This window comes from Amblyomma maculatum, chromosome 1 (assembly GCF_055883805.1).
Source record: "Amblyomma maculatum isolate TAMU_Amacu chromosome 1, ASM5588380v1, whole genome shotgun sequence".
In the NCBI taxonomy this organism is placed as follows: domain Eukaryota; kingdom Metazoa; phylum Arthropoda; class Arachnida; order Ixodida; family Ixodidae; genus Amblyomma; species Amblyomma maculatum.
The window spans coordinates 259,908,287-259,923,318 of NC_139344.1; the positions used below are offsets into that span (position 1 = coordinate 259,908,287).

Here is a 15,032-nt window from a genome sequence, read left to right on the forward strand (position 1 = left end):
TAACAAAGTGCTAAAATGGTGGCAAACACGCTGCATATAAAATAATCAGAAAGAGATTTTTCCTGCAGCTTTTGCGAACCTTCATTGACAAACTCAAATCAAACTCAAATATTAGCTAGCATGGGTGTGGGTCGCACCGGCATTTTTTTATGCCACAACAGCGTACATTCCAGCAAGATAGGAAGTCCTTCCAAATTACATTTTTTACAATCAAGAAGTCCATTAAACAGGAGCTAGTCAAAGCCCCAGCCACAGTGAACTCAGGAAAAGTTCAGAGTACTTATGGCACTCCACACACTTTTCTTTGAACAAAAAAGTAGCCACAGTCCTGGAATTCAGTTAAACTGTCTTAAGAAGAAATGAGTAGCATGTACCAGCAGAAATGTCAGAACCGCAAGTTACAAAGCAAGACTATAAAATAACAAATTAACACTTGTTTCAGCTGGCTTTCCCTCAAAGTACAAGAGGCTGAGACTGCAGTCGCCGAGTGACCTCCACAACTTTGGGTAGAAAGTGTTGTTTTAACAGTTCATGGCAGCATACACCTGACAAATAACAGAGTTATAACACTCATGAACACAAGGAAACAGCCTAATGCAGATATGAAAACTTCAAACTAAACTGCAAAGTTCATGGAACACCATTGCTTGCACAGAGGCATTTTGTTTGTTTCATTTCAGCGTCCTACTGAGAGTTGCTGGAGGCAGCTAGCTGCAAGAGCTTTCAAAGAAATGGTAACGGACAAAAGCCACGCATCTGGTGGCTTCCCTTCACTTAATGCACTCAGCATATCTTAATTTTGCACATGAAAAACTGAATCTGGCACTGACAAATGTATTCACATATTTGACTTTCCAGCTCCCTTTGTTTGCAGACTTCTTTTTGATTTCAGTGCAATACAAAATGGAAGGAAAAACAATGCGCCAATGTTCCCTTACGTTTACCTTGGACTCACAAACTGTTGGCTCCTATCACTGTATTATAACGAGCCCCTCATTGCTAGGAAAGCTTGACACTGAAGGGGTTCAATTTGTTTGATTCAAACTAGAATATGCAGGAGCAGTTTGGTACCCCTGTCAAAAGTAACTTTTGACAGTTCTCGAAGAAATACAGAATAGCACGGCAAGAGCAATCTTTTTAGAATATCATTACGATGTGCTGCAGAACTAAAATGTGTTAAACTTGCACCTGTAGCTAAGCACTAAGGTCTTCCAGACTAGACTGACGTTTCTAACTCCTACTATCACCCATTTCTTAAATCCATTACCAGTCCCACCTACAGCACCTGCGGCTGCACAAGCCACAAGAACGCAGTCTAAATATCCTAACCGCATTATCTTAATATTAAAAAAAAATTTGCCAGTTTTTCACCTATTCCCGATTTTCCGTGACCATCCTTCCAGACGCTGGGCCACACAGAGCTTCGTTTCTTATCAGGCATATAATGCTTGCGCATTAAAGCAAGTCAAAGCAAAATCAAGAAAACCTCCTAAAGAGCCGAATCCTATTTTGAACAACCAATGGTAACCAAGAAAGCTTTATTACACTTTTATATTTTCCTACAAAACGCTGCACCCACGCAAGGTTGCAAAGTGTAGTACACGGAGCAAGAAACCTTTAGGAGTGGAAACTATGCTGTTTGCGGCGACCAGAAAAAGTCACAAGCCTGCGGCGCCACTATCATGCTGGCGGCGCCTGTCGGCGTGGAAAGAAATTAACCAGTCCAGGTTTCTTTTTTTGTCGCTGCAGCTTCTATGACGCCCCGCATGCCGCCGCCACTGCATACGGCCGCGTCATGCTCCGTACTGTCGGCGCTACAATTGTGACCTTATCTGGTCACCCGCGCTCGCTCGCGTTAACGGGAGTTTCACCTCCTAAATGGTTTCTTGCTCCGTGGTGCAGTAGCTCCCTTACTTTTACAGTCTTCTTGGAGGCCTTCCTGGTGCTCTTGTCTGGCAACTTTTCTGCGGAAGGGGCAGGTGCAACTAGAACTTCATTTTGTTTTGTTTTTTCTGTGGCAGCTGATTTTCTCATTGGTGCAGCAGAAGTGCTCACAGAGGTTGTCGATGCAGAGTCCCCAGCACCTGGTTTTTTCATTGGTGCAGCAGAAGTGCTCACAGAGGTAGTCGATGCAGAGTCCCCAGCACCTGCAGCTGGTTTTTTCACTAGTGTAGCAGAAGTGCTCCCAGAGGTTGTCGATGCAGAGTCCCCAGTACCTGCAACTGGTTTTTTCATTGGTGCAGCAGAAGTGCTCACAGAGGTTGTTGATGCAGAGTCCCCAGTACCTGCAGATGGTTTTCTCATTGGTGCAGCAGATGTGCTCACAGATGTTGTCGATGCAGAGTCCCCAGCACCTGGGCTAGAGCCTGGTAACACAGAGTGCTCAGTAGGTGCTAACTTTATCCATGGGGCAGCCTTTTTCCACTGGCTGGATGAAGGTGCGCCTGCAGATGCCATAGCAGATGCAGCTGCAGCTACAGCTAGCAACCTGCTGCGCTCAGCAGCTGTAATCCCAGCTAGTGGGTCCTCTTTGTCCCACTGGGCAAATGAAAATTTAGATGCAAATACAGATGCAAATGCATCTGTTAGCTTGTCACACTGGGTAGATGCATGAGCTGAGGGCGGCTCAGTGCACTGCGTAGATGCAGATGCAAATCCCGATGCAGATGCAAATGCGATATCTGACTCAGATGCCGACGCCCCAAATTCAGACATAGATGATGGCTCATCACATTGGGTAGAAGCATCCCGAGAAGTAACTTCAAAGTTGAAATCCAGATCTGCAAAATAATATTCACTGTTTTACTCCCTAAACAAACACCCCAGAACTGATGCTGCACCCCAACTCATGCAGCACCTACCTTCTAGTCCGAAGGCCCTGACAAACACATCCAGCATTTCAGCCTGAAAAAAACAAAAAAACAAAAAAAAAATAGAATAGAAAGAATGCTTAGAATTTTACAGTGATTACCAAGACAGCTTTCCAAAATAAAGATTCTCTAACAGAATGGGAAAAAATATAGTACTCTACGCTGCACAGTCTAAAAAATGGAGTACTAGCACGATTACACTTCACTACTAACGTATGGTAACTTTAAGGTTGAGACTGTGGAACTTCGCAACATCGAAAATGCGCCACTCATCAATACATCTCGCCACTTCGAGTGGACATACAAGCGACAGCAGTAAGCAATGGCAGCCACTACTGGATGTTGCGTTGCCACTGCTTTGAAGGAAATATAAACAATATGAACAAATCATAAAACCCATGCTGAAGGTTCAAAACTGAGGCATTATGATGACAAGTAAGCTAATACAACCTTTAACGCTGTTATGCTGAAGCCAATGGCAAAAGGAAAAACCCCAATTATTACAATGCTCCCATAGGGAAATACAGCGTTAGCTCCAATTAAAAGTTGGCCTAGACTTTTCTGAAATGCTACTGTAACTTCTACTGTCATACTATATGTATTGTATTCTACTGTGTTAGGATTTATGGCACAAGGGTAATTAAGGCTATCATGTGCCATACACAAGGTTAAAATGCATGCTTGTTACAATGGAAGATATGAAGGTGTTAAGAGGTATAATTTTCTCAAAAACTGCCCCTTCTTTAGAATTTCAATTGCAAGGATATATTTCAAAAACAAAATGTTATCAATTGTTTTCTCTTTAATTGTTAACAATGCTTGTTCAGCAGACGTTCAATTTGCAAACCCATACTGAGAGCTGGATATAAATGTGCAAGAAATTACAGAGGCTAATACTGATTACCACCTCAAACGATAGCTAGAAATTTCATAATTATTTCCACCCTTATGTACCGGACATATCCTAGCCGCTATTTGTAAATGGTTTGGAAATGTGCCAGTTTTAAGCATGAGGTTAATAACATACGTCAAGGCATCACATCTAAACATCAATACATGCTTCAGTAGAGATGCTCTGATGTCATGCTCTGCCGATGAGATATCTTTCAAATTTCTAATGAAACCAGAGACTTCTATGGCAGTTGCGAAACAGAAGGTAATACAGTTTGGTAATCTATTTATTAGGCTTGAGTATGTTGTATATAAGACTGGATTATTAAAACCGGCACTGCCAATGTTAATAAAGAATTCATTCACTGCAGTAGCTAAATCAGAGCCAGTCATTATTCCATTGGTGGCAGTTATCTGTAAATGATCTGAGCACATTCTTCTATGCACTAAATTATTTGCTTTCCTTTGGTCAATATGCATCTGTGAAAAGCACTAACAGGCACAGTAAAAGCTCGTTAATTTAACTTCATTAACTAGAATTTTTGGATAATTCGAGCTAACTACACTGCTTGGTCCAGCCAAGCTCCATAAAGGTCTGTGTACAAAAAGTTTCCGTTAATCTGAACGTGTCAGTTTTGCTACGCATGACTCGAACTAAGCAGCACCGCGTCTGGGTGGCCTGGCGCCCAGCACATGGCTAAAAAAATGCCCACGTGATAGGGTGGCATATTTAAGAGGCATGCGCGTGTCCAAAACGGGGACGAACATAAAACCAGGTAATACCACGGAAGAGTGGGTAAAGCCTAACGCATAACTGGTGCGGCGGCCGGTGGCACCAGAGGGTATGGGGGTGGCAGCCATGGCGGCAGATGCCGTCTGTTCTGAGTGATCTCTGAGACTTGCAACTCAATGCTCGTTAACTCAATCCTTGTTAATTTGGAAATACAGATAAGTATTTCTGTCGGCGCGGCCCCAGCAGCCGACACCCATGTAAGACTATGGCGTCGGACTGGCACTACGGGTCTCGCACTGGTTAGGCCCCGTCCGGTTACAATTGCATGGTACCGTTAGCAATTGTCAAAATAGCACTCCTAAAACCTGAACAAAACAATCACAGGGAGGCAACACCCATACACAAGTGCTAACTGCCAATTGATTTTACTGCTGGAAGGTGACACCCTATACAGTAAAATACCACTTGAACGAAAGTCACTTAAATGAAGTATTCAGTTGTACGAACTTTATTAAATTCCCCCACCGAAGCTCCACTGAACGCTATACAAATGCCCTTCATTTTAACGAAATTCAATTGTGGTTCATTTCAGTTCTACGAACATTTTCTATAGCGTCATCCTGTGTCTCCCACGTCATACTGAGTATTTCAACCAGAACAATGTGCACTTTTTGCTGAATATTTGTACATTGAGAAACATTTTATTAGCGCGTGACGAAAACTGGCAGTCATTTAGCTCTAAGCTTAACTGGCTATCTAAACAAGCTTGTATCTAGCGGAATCACTAGCTAGCTTTGCATGCTTAATTGGATCCACAGTCATAGCCACCCACAGCCACAACTTCAGCCCTACAAAGCCTCTTAGCTCCAAGAAAGGCGTACGTATGCATGCTGGTTAATCGTGATCTGCTGAAGGAAATGAATGACTCTGCTGCCCAGCAGACCGCTGTGCCAGACGAGGTTCACGGGAGCTTGCACACAGTGACTGAGGCCAAGACCACGGCAGTCCTAAGTTCAAAAGTGCTGCGAAAGGCTACTGCTGCATTACGAGTATAATATTTACTGCAAAACGGCTTCTTGGTGCTAATGGAAAAAGCTTCCAGGAACTTATTTCAGTTCAGCGAGGTTACACTTCAACAAACATTTTCCTAAGGTCCCTAGAAGTTCGTTCAAGTGAAGTTTCACTGTATATGGTGAAAAATATGCATGAAAAAGGAGAGAAAAAAACAATTTGCTGGTTGTTTAGCTATGGTTAAACCTAGTGTCTATGCGATAGTTTCATTTGCATCCCTGTCTTCAGGCTCCATGCTGCAGATATGACCTGGCACACTGTGCGCTCCTCCTTATATACTTAGTCACAATGTGACGTCAGTTATCACGTAATAGTTCATATGCCCACGTCATAGTTCATTGCTTTGACCTTGACCTTTGTTAGCATGGGGTGCAACACCATAGCGACACCACAAGTGTTTTGTGGTTTGACCTCTGGCTCAAGGTCATATTCCTGTGCACAGAGACCTTGGCTTTAGATCATGTAGTGAAGCTACCACTTCAAAAATACATAACAAAGATAGATGACACAATCAACATAGTGGGATGCATGCGCAGACAAGCAGAAGCATAACATTCAAATTAAAATTGTTTTTCATTTTATCAACAGTTAGCTGCTTCCAGAAAGTCAAACTCAGCGGTAAGAAGAGATAAGGATGGAGTGTTGATGCACTCGCTGCCAAGTTTCCTTATGTAGTAAGCTTCTAAACTAATCTGTGCAATCTTGTTTGAACTTTTACTGAGAACCACTGTCCCTTCAAAGCGTGCCACACATCTTTTTGCACTGACTTGCATGAGAAACTATAAGTGCGCACTTGTCCTCCAGGTTCTCTAATTTTGGGGCATGTTCTCCTAAACGGTCACTGATATGGGAACAGAGTAAACAATTTCAGTAAAAAACCTCACAAACGGCGCTTCAATATTTTTGTTACGTCCACGTTTTACGGCATTGCAGATGCATGAGCACAGCTTTCCCAGTTTGTTGGGACCTGATAAAAAGAACAGGGATGCCTGTGCCTACTTGCCACCTTTTTGAGGTTGTGCGAGATTCGGTGGATGTAGGGCACAACTAGGGGACTTTTCGTGGTCTTTTTCCATTTTTCATTGCATTCCACACCTGAATTCTTGAAGGAGGGTCTCAGAGACTGCAGTCAGGACCGAATAGGGAAACCTGTGCTACTTGTATAATAGCTCACTCAAAAAGCATGCCAGTTTTCCAGCAACTTCGCATATTATCTTTCTCAACTAAAGACTACCGTGGTAATAAATTCTATATAAGGTACAGTCAACTCTCGTTAATTCAGCCTTCAAGGGACCTGAAAATAATGTTTGAATTAACTGAAAGTTCGAATTATTGAATAGACATAGAAAAACAGCCAAATACCATTTGCAGCACAGCAATTTTATCTAATGAACACCTGTGCGATGGTTTTCAAACAGTGAAGCGTGCTGTACGGTGAAACCACATGATCAGCGTGCAGTTTCAGCGCACCAGAAGCAGCATGTGGATGCATGCGAGGGACATATACATAGGCGGTTAGAACATTGTGACACCATCCCAAAGGGGAAAAAGAAAAAAAAAAAAAAAGAAATAAGTAAAGTGCCAAGGAGTGTCCGAAACGGCAAGACTTGCCAAAGCGCATGCCTAATTCCTGCCGCAGGTTGACATGAGGTGAAAGAAAAGCGAAGGCAATCCTATGGGGCAGGGCTACATATAGGAAATGGGGAGCTTCTGATTATCATCCTGCCTGCCATAGTTCAAAGTGTGCGGGCACCCCTGTTCCATGCAATTGAGATTCAGGAAGGTCTATTTCGGTGATCATACCTTGTACGACCACCGAAATAGACAGTACCTCGTAAGGGTCATAACTCAACGCAATATCCATACAAATTAACCAGAGCGAGGCTGCCCATTGTTCAAATTAACAAGCGTCTCACGCCAGAGACTTACATAGGCATCGGCTGGGACTGTGCTCTTGGTTTGAATTATCCAACTTCTGAATTAATAGGGGCAAATTAACGAGACTTTACTGTATAACAATCCCCTGCTTTTAACACTGTTTAGATTACCAATGAAGAAAACAATAGCTGCCACCAATAACCTGTTTATTTATCACCTTGCCTTAATATATATGGCTAGGGCCTACTAGAGTATAATTTAGGAGGGAGGATAGCTTATAGATTTGTAGGCCAGTTGGTGAGACATAAGGAAAATAAAACCGCAGTAGGCACAGGACGGAGGGAGGAGACAACACAGGGTGGCAACCGACCTGTGTTGTCTCGTCCCTCCATCCTGTGCCTGCTGCAGTTCTATTTTCCTTAGAGTATAATGGTACCCATATATGGAAAGGAGTGTTGAAAGAAAAACGTCTGCCCCCATCAATGTATATGTAAACATTTGGACCCATTCACTAGCCTTATTAGCTATATGCCCCGTGCAAAGCGACCGCCTCGCTGCTGGTGGCAGAGTGAAAAGTAAATCCGGAAGTGGAGCCAGCCGTATGTCTGCTAGCCGTGCGTTTCTATGCAATCCTCACGTCATGAATTCGTTTTCCCGCGGCGTTTGAGTTGTTGTATAAACAGCATCCGATGCCAGTGCACTGTGACACAAACTACGGGGCATCTCCAGCAAAAGTTTCCCCTTGGATAAATGTTCGTTTCAGCTCGTCAGGAAATACGACAGAATGTACTGTTCGAGTTCACTTCGAGTTGACAAGCTGCTTGTCATTCCTGTCTTATATTTCGATATGAAACACTTCAAATAATCACTTCAAATAATATCAGTGTATCATTGTGAATTTCTGACGATCACGACCATTTGCGTATAGGTACGCCGTACAGGAAACAAAATAGTATGTTGGTTACTGCGCAAACCTGTAATAGTTCATTTTCTTAGTGCAGTTCTGCATATTTTCATGGCGTTTAATTTTTCAAGCCAGTTATAGGTCCTGATTGCAAAGTAAAGACATGATGAGTGTCAGGTAAGAGATTTAATGAATTAAACACTGTGCTCCAAGCGCATGGTACGTGCTTTTGTGGCCTATAAGCGGTGCTAGTTAAGAGTCGCATCTCTAAATATGTAGGGTATACTGCTGGGCTAGTTGGTGGTGGTTATCAAACATTATGGTGTCGCAGCGCTGGCAGACAAGTACAAAGGACTAGGGACACACACAAATGCGCAGTTGTGTTTGTCCCTAGTCCTTTGTCCTTGTCTGCAGCGCTGCGACACCATAATGTTTGATCTCTAAATATTTTGTCGTTTTACCTAAGCGCATAAGATTCACAAAGAGAAGATCAAGCGCTCACTTTATCGCATTTCACCTATTTCTGACTGTATATGAAAACCAATGCAGTTCAAAGAAACAACTGCATTAGACTTTTGTCCAATTCTTTTAAAATATCAATACCATCTGGTTTATTTTTCATTTTATGGTAATGCTAAATGTGATCATTCGTCAAGATTGCAGGATTCAGTCACCGCCTTTTGGGCATAATTTTTAAAAAGGGCGACAAAATACAACCCATGGACAATGCTTAGGTTTACCAGAAATACAGAACTGTGTTAAATAAAAGTGCAAGCACAAAGCAACACTCACAGCTGTCAAGCATTCTTCAATGGAGTCTAGTCCTTCGGTGAGTATGACGTAGGACCTGCACAACCTATCAAATTTCTGCAAGAGGAAAAACACAGTCAGAAAGGATAGGGGTAGTCACTACGAGCACAGTGGGCCTGCACAGACAGGTGAAGAAATTAAACACACGCACCATGATGGCGAGTGGGTCACCAAGATATTTGGTTGGGTACCAGCGCAAGGCCAGCTTTTGGAATTTCCTTAGTACATCAAAAAAAGATGGATCTGCAGAAATAAAAAAAAAATAAAGCATGTGGCATCGCAAAATAGTACTAACATCTTTTATACCAAGCACAAGGAGTAAGACAAGAAATAAAATTCCAAGAATCACTGAAGTTTGTAATAATATGGGCTACTGCAATAAAATAGGAACAATAAACCTGTACTTGGTGCCAGTACAGTGCACATATAAGCGGATAGTGTTAAATTCAAATATACAACGTTGTCAAGCCAAAATTGTCTCGCATCTCCAGCTAAACTTTCCAATACACAGACAAGTCACCACAACTAAATAAACTACTAATCCTTGTGCAGCTATGAGCATCCGATCCAGCCCATACAACACAAAGGATCATAAATTCTTATTCAGCCAAAGCATGCACTGCTCTCCAATGTAACCCCGAATGAAATTTGGCAGCCACACTTCCGCTCCATTACATTATTGACTATTTCAGGAAACAGTGCCCTAAGGGTAAAAACATGCTTCTGGGTAGACTTATCTATAACTTGAGATCTCTTCTCAGGTTACTGTAATTACTTTTGTGAGCAAGTGCTATAATCCACATTATACTGCCATAACCAAACTAGAGTAGACTGCCTTTACAATGGATGTGGCCATAAACATGTTCCACCAATCATAAATGCAGACTGAAAAAAGTACCTTAAATATAAGCATATGTGAGCATACAGGAACTATTAGGAAACCAGAAATGAGACAACACAAACAAGGAGGAATTTGCGAGGAAACGTTAAGTAAGCATGCTGGAAAATAAAAAGCTTCAAGCCTCCATGCAGTCATAGGTTCAACTGTTGCTGTCTTTCACAAAGCAGGCCATGTGCCCAGTGTTTTCTAAAGACTGCTAAGAATCATCATGTTCTTATATAAGTTGCCACCTGCAGTCTACCATAGCTGTTTACCAGGCTAGAATGTCTGCCTGCACAAACACATTTAATTAAGTGCTTGAACAAAAATGCTGAAGCATTTTTCATGTAAATGCATGCATGCTGGTTAATAAGTATTAGCATGAACCAGTTTGGGCATGGTAAATGACTCAACTTTCACTCTATATACCCTCAGACCATTGCTCATTTCTTGGCGTATAATTAGACAATTATTTAAACTTAATGGTTCTACATAAGCACTGACAGCCTAGGAAAAATTAAAAAAGCTCATTAAAGCATCAAAATTCTAATGACATGACAATGCTTCAGTTTACATACTATGCTTTCTCTCAGATTCATTCGAACTACTATACCCCCTATTGGAGTCTGACCTATCATTTTTGTTTCACACTTTAGTCTATCCAGAGCCCAGCTTCTCTGTATGACCACCAGGTTCAAGTGCAATATTGTTACCCTACTACACTTTCTACTCGGCATTTTTCATACCTCATATCTTTGCATACCTGCATGCCATGTGATAAAGAACTAATACTCCTAACTATATTATCATGCGAGAGGTTTTCACTACAGAACAATTTCTTACATCCTGAAGTTTGCAATAAGTAATTAAATTGATCGGGTTCTCTTTAAATGATAGAGTCCTTTACCTTACAGAACCATGTCCTTCCTGCCTTCCTGTTCACATTTATATGCAAATATTGTTTCTTTATTTCTTACCAGTTATATACCATAACAGTATTTTTTATCCTATCACTTCATGCTTATTGCTCTGTCTGCAGAATCTTAAGTGTTCCAATTGTCACCATTAACTTTCCTTAACTGCAGCCAAAATTCTGTACACTCAATGTATAGTTGCACAATTTTATATTTATTTCCATTTCATTCTAAACGGATTAATTAAAATGTTTACCTTTCTTGACCTATTTCTGCATCACTGTCTATATTTAGCATTTGTAAACTGTGCATATTCTTTACTAAAGTTTTCAATGTTAACCACATTTGTTCTGTATGAAGGCTCAAAGAATTTGGCTTAACAGAATAAAAGAAGTACATTGCACTTTTTCTTAGTAGCCTGTGTCTATGAGGCTACCTGCAAATTCCTTTATTGTAGATTATAGGGGTTTAATGTCCCAAAGCGACTCAGGCTATGAGGGATGTCGTAGTGGACTCCAGAAATTTCAATTAACTGGGGATCAACACACAGTGACAGTGCACAATATGGGTGCCTTGCTTTTCACCTTCATCAAAAAGCGCCCACCACCATGACCGGGACTAACCCTCCTATCTTGGGCTTGGCAATCAAGTGCGCTAACCATTGAATCACCGCAGCAGGGCCAAATTGCTTTATTAGTTAAGCAAGAGTGTCAGAAATAAAGTAACCCAAAATGACATGGCTAGGACATAGCACAAGATTTTACACTTCAAATCTCTAGTTTTAGTTGGAAGGAATCGCAATACGTTCAAATAAAAAAAAACTTAGCGGGGGAGCTTACAGAAAAAAAAAATGTAGCTTGTTTTAAAAAGGAACGACACCAAATTTCTAGATTATACGTTTCATGGCTCAACGCACAGTTCTAAATGATGCAGTATGCATTGATCCCCGGTAGTTCTGCCGCAAGCACTTAAAAGATGGTAAACCATATACTGGTTTTAGGTGTCCTTGTATGCTGTGTGAAGGGTACCAAACAAAAAAAAATAAAAAGAAAAATTAATAAAGGCACTACAATTATGATCTAGCTTTCAGTTTCAAAAACGAAACTATGGCACACAAAAATTCAATATGCAACAGAAAACTAATACTGCTGTCACACGGGCACAGCTGAACTCCTTTTAACTCCCTTCAAACAAGGTAGTCTTTATCTCAATGGAGATACGCGCAGTGTCACACGGCAGTCCTTTAGGAAAGGAAGTTTAAGGAAGTTCCTAGTGTAAGGAGTTCTGATCATCTCCCTCGAGCAGGTAAAGGGAGTACTCTGGTTCCCTGTGAGCTTCAGTGCAGGTGTTAAAAAAAACGCATATGCATTAATTTTGAGTTTATAACTAATTTTAATACTGTAGCACAACGCAAAGCATGGAAAAAAGTAAATGTGCAAATATCCAAGCATGCACGCAAGAATTTCGCACGCACATTGTGGCCAGTAGAACAGACAAACCCGATATGCTAGTAAAAGTAACAGCGCATTCCTTTCACATGAATGAAGATACATTTATATTTTAAACTCAATTCAAACTGTTGAAAAGAAAGCAGCTAAAAATTATGTTACATGTTTTTAACTTGATTTTTTATATGCATACACAAAACGAACAGCGCCTAATGGGACCCCGACAGCGTTTCAGAGAAACTGGTTTTTAGTCGTGTGACACGGCGACAACTCCTTTAGGGCTGAACTCCCTCCATGGTCCTTTATGGAAAAGAAGTTCGTTTTCTTTTGAGGCACCCTCCAGACTATGTCCACATTAATGTAATCCACTGCTCTTCTGCCAATGAGACAAATGAGGGAGTTGGGACTTGCCCGTGTGACAGAAGTTATCAGACATTCATGTCAATTAAAATATTTGCTGTGAAAAGGAGCTCTAGTTTTTTTAGAATCTTCGAAGTTACATAAAAAAGTTATTGTACTATTTCTTTTATAAGAAACATGACACTACAGCAACATATTAGCAAGGCTTGAATAAAAGAAAATGCAAAACGAAATGCCCCTTTTCTTTTGAGGCACCCTCCAGACTCCAGACTATGTCCACATTAATGTAATCCACTGCTCTTCTGCCAATGAGACAAATCCTTCGGGAACATCGACACTAAATAACTTACGAAGCGGGCTTTTTTTTTTTTTTCGACAATATGACGGTCACCATGTTTTACCTTAGTTGTAACATACATTTGCTGAAACGGAAACGCGCTATCATGAAGTAAAACGACCAACCGTAACAGAATCAACAAGAAAACTGAGACAACGGAAACGCGCCGTGATGAAGTAAAACGACAACCATAACAAAATCAACAAGAAAACAAACACATAAAAGGTGGGGGCACATGACACTCTTTCCCATCAGTTAGAGGAAACGTAATGAACGTGCTCTGAAAGGACGCATCGGTAGCTCGCAGTAAATTCAAATTGACTGCATATAAAACAAACATTCTTAGCCATAAGCGCCTTGAAAACATGTATTTACTGCTCTTACAAACTGACGAATACAGTAGACGTCATAGTGCTGCTGGACCGCGATTCGAACGCCAAGTCGTTGCCGAGGCACCACGCAAGGGATAATTAAAAGTTGGTTCACTCACCTGGGCCATCGAGATTGAAGAGCTGTAAAGCCTTTGTGACTACTGGCATTTTTGGCGTTAGAAAGAACCTGAGCCCGAAAGCGGTCGAACTTCTGGAACTACGTCAGTGTACGCACACCGCGTTCCATTAATGACAATCGATGTATCAACTAAATGGAGAATACTGCCGAAGTGAGAGGTGGCAGTCAGCGATAGGATACAAAGTAACGAATGTATTTACTGCTCTAGCAAACTGACGAATACAGTAGACGTCATAGTGCTGCTGGACCGCGATTCGAACGCCAAGTCGTTGCCGAGGCATACCGGCACCACGCAAGGGATAATTAAAAGTTGCAACGAAAGCATTGGTTCACTCGCCTGGGCCATCGAGATTGAAGAGCTGCAAAGCTTCTTTTGTGACTACTGTCATCTTTGGCGTTAGAAAGAACCTGAGCCCGAAAGCGGTCGAACTTCTGGAACTACGTCAGTGTACGCACACCGCGTCCCATTAATGACAATCGATGTATCAACTAAATGGAGAATACTGCCGAAGTGAGAGGTGGCAGTCAGCGATAGGATACAAAGTAACGAATGTATTTACTGCTCTTACAAACTGATGAATACAGTAGACGTCATAGTGCTGCTGGACCGCGATTCGAACGCCAAGTCGTTGCCGAGGCATACCGGCACCACGCAAGGGATAATTAAAAGTTGCAACGAAAGCATTGGTTCACTCACCTGGGCCTTCGAGATTGAAGAGCTGCAAAGCTTCTTCCTTTGTGACTACTGTCATTTTTGGCGTTAGAATGAACCTGAGCCCGAAAGCGGTCGAACTTCTGGAACTACATCAGTGTACGCACACCGCGTTCCATTAATGACAATCGATGTATCAACTAAATGGACAAAACTGCCGAAGTGAGAGGTGGCAGTCAGCGATAGGATACAAAGTAACGAATCAGCGGCGGGGTCACACGCTGCAACTTCCTTTTCTTTTGCGCCAACTAAACTCTAACTCATAAAAAAGCATGCCTCGAGCGCTCGAGCTCGAGTTCTACAACAAAGCTAGCTAGCCACGGCCGGTCGAGCGCGCGCAGAGCCATGCGCAGAGGCGCAGACACCTAAAACCACTAGACTAGTGAGTGGCAGCCAACTTCCAGGACGGATATCTTCGGTCACGTGTCATTAAATTTGGATCGGCTGATAATGATGATGATGATGATGCTCGGGACCAAACGGCCATACACTTTGAAACAACGTTACAAGATCGGCACCAGAACCGGTGCACAGGCCAAAAGTAAAAGGACGAGAGAAGAAAAGACCAGACAGAGAGAACTAACAAACAAAAGGAAAGAGAAGTGGGTGAAGAGATGCACGGTTTCCCAGGGGGCGTTAGGGGTGGGGGAAGTGTAGAGTTATAGTAACTAGAGTTGGAGCGGTTGGAGTAACTCTAGGGAGGAGGTAGCCAAC

General features: G+C 42.0%; 1 protein-coding gene across 1 annotated transcript in view; it reads right to left on the minus strand.

The window, feature by feature from the left end:
• Positions 1-14,717, minus strand: part of LOC146206352 (uncharacterized) — an 85,176-nt gene extending 70,459 nt beyond the window's left edge. Inside the window, exons 1-5 of the mRNA XM_084591023.1 lie at positions 14,304-14,717; positions 9,309-9,400; positions 9,140-9,214; positions 2,862-2,904; positions 1,915-2,780 (exon numbers count right to left, since the gene is read on the minus strand). Of these exons, the coding sequence (XP_084447149.1) occupies positions 1,915-2,780; positions 2,862-2,904; positions 9,140-9,214; positions 9,309-9,400; positions 14,304-14,358 (1,131 nt within the window). The 5' untranslated portion in view covers positions 14,359-14,717. The remainder of the gene's footprint in view (positions 1-1,914; positions 2,781-2,861; positions 2,905-9,139; positions 9,215-9,308; positions 9,401-14,303) is intronic.
• Between the last annotated feature and the right edge of the window lie 315 nt (positions 14,718-15,032).